Genomic DNA, 6,254 nt, shown 5'->3' with positions numbered 1-6,254 from the left:
AGCACACAAGCTCTGGACTTGCACAGCCTCGTTCAAATCCCAGCCCTGCCAACTGCTAATTGCCTGACTTAGTCACGCTGTGAACTTCTCTGAGCCCCCATTTCCTCTCTGTATCTATTCGGTAAGGATGCCGTGAGATTAAGTAACGTGTGGAAAGCTCTTAGCCCAGGCCTAGTGCACAGGGAGCCCACCACAGAGGAGCTGTGCCCACGGCCCACCGGTGCTGCTGAGGCTTGGGGCACCTTCGCTCAGAGCTGACACCTCACTTCTCACCCACCAGTGTGCTGCCCCAAATCCTCTGGGAGAGGCAGCCTAGTTGCAAATCACCGCCTGCAGTTGGAAGTATTGATAACTTGTAACTTTCCATTCATGCCACATATTTGAATGAAACCATGGATCGTTTCTCTCCATCCACAGCTCCTCCCCAGCAGCTGTCACTGGGCTGTCAGTCCTGCCACTCTGGAGCGTGACAGTGTGAGGACATGTGCCTCCCCCGCAGGAGCCCTCCCAAGGGTATTCTGAGTCCATGACTCAGCTCATCCAAATATGTCCTCAAGATGTGATGACACTGTCCAGCTACTTGTATGTGATGTGGGAGATAGGAAGGATCAGAAATGTAACTGTGTCTCTCCCAGATGCCCTCTCCTCCTCTTGATGCCTTTCTGACTGACCCCCAGTTAGCTCACAGCTCTCTTGCCTCCCATAGGTGACCACCATGATCCCCTGGGTGCTCTTGGCCTGTGCCCTTCCGTGTGCGGCCGACCCGCTGCTTGGTGCCTTCGCCCGCAGGGACTTCCAGAAGGGCTCCCCTCAACTCATCTGCAGCCTGCCTGGCCCCCAGGGCCCACCGGGCCCCCCAGGATCACCAGGGACCTCAGGAATGGTCGGAAGGATGGGCTTTCCAGGCAAAGATGGCCAGGATGGCCAGGACGGGGACCAGGGGGACAGCGGAGAGGAAGGTAAGAAGCCCAGTGCCTGTCTCTCCTGTCCCCACCTGGGGTTGACAACATCTGACACGAAAGGGGTTTGCAAAGTTATGAAAACTAATGTGAATTCCATTTCATTGTAAACCAAATTAATGTGTCTTTAAAAAACAGAGCAGTATATTCTCTGGAAAGGAACAGTGAGCATCAGATCTTCTGTTCCTGCCCCAGCTGCACCGTTGATTTGCTGAGTGACTTTAAGCAAGTCTCCTGAAATATTATTCAGAACTCTTTCGGTCGCAAGCGACAGAAACCCAATTTATAGCCCCAAATGGAATTTATTGGCTCATACAACTAGTAAGTCCAAGAGCTGAGCTTCAGGAATAGCTGGGTCTAGGAGCTCAAATATTGTTGTCAAGGCTTTGCTCCTCTCGGTGTGTTGGTTTTGTTCTCACAAAGGTTGGAAGTTATGAAATGCCCACTGGTGTGCTCAAGCCTACCTCCTCACGGCTTGATCCACAGAGCAATTCTCAGGATGACTGAGTCTCCTTGATCACATGTGCATCCTGGACCAATCCCTTTGACTATGGAGGTGAGGTACCACCATTTGCTAGGACTGGGTCAAGTGCCCACCCCTTGGTGTGTGTGAGCGTGTGGTGACGGCAGTTGGCCACTGTGACTGACAGCCTCCCTAGGACCACATGAAGTAGTGAAGGGCAGTTTCCCGAAGGAAAGGGTGCCAGGCAGGTAGCAGACAAGTTGGATACTGTCTACAGCCCTTCTCATCCTTGACATTCCTTATATCTCTGAACGCTTACCCCAGTAACCAAGCACTTTTCAGTGTCAGCAGCGTCCCAAAGTGTACATTTCGAGCATTAGTGAAATCATAATTTTTATTTGTATGGCATTTTAACATTGACAAAGCACTTTTGAGTATGCTGCTCATTTGCTGGCGTAGCAATACCATCCTATGGATGAGGTATTCTTATTATCCCCATGTTACAGATGAGGACACAAAATCAGAATGATTAAGTTAAGAACAGCACGTCGTAGCTGCAAGAACTTAAACTTTGTAACAAACCTGGATACCAATTTTGACAAATTACCTCGCCCGTCTCCAAACCTCAGTTTCCTCTTCTCTAAAATTGGGATTATAACAGGACCTACCTCACACTGGTGCAGTGAAGATGAGATAAAATAACATGTGAAGCACCTGTCTCAGAGTAGACATACAATAAATGGTAGTTGCCCCTTAATAGACTTGCTGAGCTCACACCACAGGCTGGTAGCAGACTCCAAATCCAGGCCCTTTCCTACCAGATCAAATTAATTCCTCCAAAAGCACCTCCTTTCCAGAAGAATAACTATAAAAATAATGATAATGGCTTTGACTTAAGGGGGGTCAGAGTATGTCAGGCACTGGACAACATAGTTCCCATTTCCTGACCACGGTGATCAATTCGGATCTGAGCGTGTGCTCCAAGCAGAGCCAGCCAGAGTTTGCATGACATTTTATGACATGATCCATCATCCTTATGAACCCTAAGAGAAACAGGATATCTCTGCTCTTGACTTTCCCCACCTTGATTAAGAACTCTGAGGATGTATGTTTGGGGCTGTTTTGGCTGTCTCTTCTGCCATGTATTGAGCCTCTGCTGAGAACTAAGCCAACACACCAAGGAAGGCAGTGTTGAGAGATGCAGAGTCCTGACACACATAACTCAGATAAAGCTGGGTCATCCTGGGACCAGTCATAGGACAGGATAATCTCCAACCACCCTCCCCCTGACATACACATACAAACCCACCTCCAGAAAGGTCTTGACAAGTAAAAGTCAGCTTTTCCAGAAGTTTCTCAAAAAAGGAACTCAAAAAGGAAGCACACACCATAACACGTCATAAAACTTCCTTATCTATTTGTCTTCCCAAAAAACTCCAATCCAAAATGACCCTGTCTTTATTCCTCCTCTTCTCATGGTCCTTTCTCCCACCTTTCATTTATTTTCATTTTTTCAAAGAACAGCTTTTTGACCTTTCTTAGTTTTATTTTTTCCCCATTCCTTTTATTTATTTTTAATTACACGTATAATACACAAATACATTTTCATTGTAATATATTCAAACAGTATAAATAAAGCAAGATTTCTTCTTAATTCTTACCCCTCGTCATCCTCCTTTCATCCTCCAAAGGTAACCACTATTAATTGGTTAAATGTATAAGCTCCCCGGCCTCTTTCATATATTTACATGTATGTATCATAATACCAAACACTTCCAGGCACTCAGCATAAGCAATCCGTTCCTGGAAACTAGATGTTCAGTGAGAAAATGCTATTTGGAAATCTATTTCCCGGTTACTTAAAATAGGAAAAATTTAAATGCATTACACGTTAACACAAAACTCTAAAGCACAGAAAAATCCCTGTATGTGTACAAGTAAGGAGCCAAGTACCTTGTTAGGATGTGAAGTATCTGCAACGTTACCTGCTGATCACCCAGTTTGTAGGATGGTTAACGAACACTTGCCCTGTGTGCTGTGATGCTAAGACACTGCTTAGCACCTGGCAACCCCTCCAGCAGCAGGCTCCCTGACTGACATCTGGCATGCTTTCCAAAGCATCTACCCACAGCTCTGCCAGTCTGCCAGTTGTATCAACCGTACCACCATTGTGTTTGGATGTGACTCCAGTTGTTACCCAGATACAGTTTGTATAAAATGTTGTATTGAGTTTGGGGGACATAAATATAAATGTTTCCCACATAATCATCAACCAAAAAATGTTGTATTGAGAGAAATGCACATTATTAGAGTATGGGTATTAAAAACCCAGAGGTGTTCTGCAGACACATATTACTGTGAAAATGTAATACTGTGAAAATGTTCTGCAGGCTATACCAAGTGTATTTAGCAAGTGTTTACTATGTGCCAGGCACTTAAATGGGTGTAGAAATAGCGTTGTGGTTTCCTCTGAACAAAAAGAAGTTTCTGCCACCTGCTTGTTCCTCTTCACAGTGTAGTTTAGAGGAGTTTTCAAACAGTGCATGCAAATCTGCCTCATTTTTTAAACTCCTGCAGAGAATTGCACATAATGGATGGACCATCATTTTTCTCATTATCTCCCTTTGGTTGGGCATTTAGTTGTTCCTAGTGTTTTGCTATCGTAAGCAATGCTGCTGTAAAAACCCTTGCCCTTGGGGCTTCCCTGGTGGCGCCTTGGTTGAGAGTCCGCCTGCCGATGCAGGCACGCGGGTTCGTGCCGCGGGCTGGGAGGATCCCACATAATGCGGAGCGGCTGGGCCCGTGAGCCATGGCCGCTGGGCCTGCGCGTCCGGAGCCTGTGCTCCGCAACGGGAGAGGCCACAGCAGTGAGAGGCCCGCGTACCGCAAAAAAAAAAACAAAAAACCTTGCCCACGTGGGCAGGGATCTTGGGCACTGGGCAGGGAGTTCACTAAGGTCAATGGTTTGAAGTCAAGAGGCTTCTTGCAATTCTTGTCTCTACCCATTACCAGCACAGCCGGGGGAAGGATTGACCTGGCAGACAAATCAGACTCTTCCTTAGAAGGCAGGACAAGGGGAGGGCGTGAATTGTTACAAGTTATTTTTGCCCTGATCCACATGATTCTGGAAGGTATGTGTCACATTCGCATTTTCCAGATAAGAAGGGAGAAGTGCCCCTGGTTGTACCATCAGGATTTGCACCCATTTCTATGCGACTCCACAGCCTTCATGTTCTTTCCCTTATCCAAAGGCTTGTGCTCTAAGGATGGAAAGCCCAGGCCAACGGCCTCTGCCTAGTTCTCTGAGGTCCCCTCCGTAACACCAGCTGCTCTGTCTTCCAGGTTCACCTGGCCGGACAGGTAACCGGGGAAAGCCAGGACCAAAGGGCAAAGCAGGGGCCATTGGGCGGGCCGGCCCTCGCGGCCCCAAGGGGGTCAGTGGTGCCCCAGGAAAGCATGGCACACCGGGCAAGAAGGGGCCCAAGGGCAAGAAGGGGGAGCCCGGACTCCCGGGCCCCTGCAGCTGCGGCAGTGGCCACGCCAAGTCGGCCTTCTCCGTGGCAGTGACCAAGAGCTACCCAAGGGAACGGCTGCCCATCAAGTTCGACAAGATCCTGATGAACGAGGGCGGCCACTACAACACGTCCAGTGGCAAGTTCGTCTGCGGCGTGCCAGGGATCTACTACTTCACCTACGATATCACGCTGGCCAACAAGCACCTGGCCATCGGCCTGGTGCACAACGGCCAGTACCGCATCCGGACCTTCGACGCCAACACGGGCAACCACGATGTGGCCTCGGGCTCCACCATCCTGGCTCTCAAGCAGGGTGACGAGGTCTGGCTGCAGATCTTCTACTCAGAGCAGAATGGGCTCTTCTATGACCCATACTGGACCGACAGCCTCTTCACGGGCTTCCTCATCTATGCCGACCAGGACAACCCCAATGGGGTGTAGACAGGCCAGTGCTGGGTCACCGAGGAGGGCACCAGCTCCTGAGCTTGGGCTTCCAGAGCAAGACCCCTAAACTCTCTGTTGGGAACTGGAAGTTGGGAGCTTCTAACCTCTGGCTGACCTCCTCTGCCCCTCTGTTCCTCCACCATTAAATCCAAGCTTTTTAATTCATCCTTCCATCTATCCATTTGCTAATTTTCTTAATATGTACTATGTGGCGGGCACTGTGCTACACTCCAGAAGGTACCTCAGTGAACAAGACAGACGGTGGTTCTCTCCTCGTGGGGCTTACATTCTAATGGGAGAAAAAATTTACAAACAAACCAACAAATAGTATAATTATTGTGGCAAGATGGAGATGCATATGCCATGGTTGAGAGTAATAGAAAGAACAGGAGACAGGCAAAAGGGTGAAATTGTTTTTTTAGATATCATCTTTTTGGGTTTACTTACATAAAGTCTACAAATCTTAAATGGACAGCTCAATGAATTTTCACATATGTACACACCTTGTCACCTCCATGTAGATCAAGAACAGAATATCTCCAGCCCCCCCAACTCCTCAAGGCTCTCTGAAGTCCCCTCCAAGTCAGTACCAAGAAGAAGTTAATTTTTAAGCTGGGCCCTAAAACAGGAGATATAGCAAGGCAAAAGGGGAGGGGTGTCCTGGCAGAAAGAGCGGCAGGTGTGGAGGAAAGAGCTTGGCACACCTGTGGAACTGGCTGAAGGCCAGAGGGATGGGTGAGTGAGAAAGGAGATAGGGACCTGAGGTGCGAGGCTGGAAGGTTACACGGAACCTCACAGGTCGTGGCAAAGAGTTCATTCAGCTCAAGAAAGCAGGAGTGAGCGTGACAGTCATACAGAGATAACCTTGAATCT

At 48.4% G+C, this 6,254-nt stretch overlaps 1 protein-coding gene across 1 annotated transcript; it reads left to right on the top strand.

Annotated features, from left to right (window-relative positions):
- The first annotated feature begins 711 nt into the window (after positions 1-711).
- C1QTNF2 (C1q and TNF related 2) lies at positions 712-5,528 on the top strand. Its single transcript, XM_022595195.2, has 2 exons — positions 712-959; positions 4,765-5,528. Exons 1-2 carry the CDS (start codon positions 716-718, stop codon positions 5,376-5,378), a joined length of 858 nt encoding a protein of 285 aa, XP_022450903.1. The 5' UTR covers positions 712-715; the 3' UTR covers positions 5,379-5,528.
- The last annotated feature ends 726 nt before the right edge of the window (positions 5,529-6,254 follow it).

The sequence above is a fragment of the Delphinapterus leucas genome, chromosome 3 (assembly GCF_059928025.1).
Source record: "Delphinapterus leucas isolate spDelLeu-1000000601 "Yukka" chromosome 3, BTC_Dleu_Yukka2, whole genome shotgun sequence".
NCBI classification, from domain to species: domain Eukaryota; kingdom Metazoa; phylum Chordata; class Mammalia; order Artiodactyla; family Monodontidae; genus Delphinapterus; species Delphinapterus leucas.
This window is presented reverse-complemented; position numbering and strand designations above follow the sequence as displayed.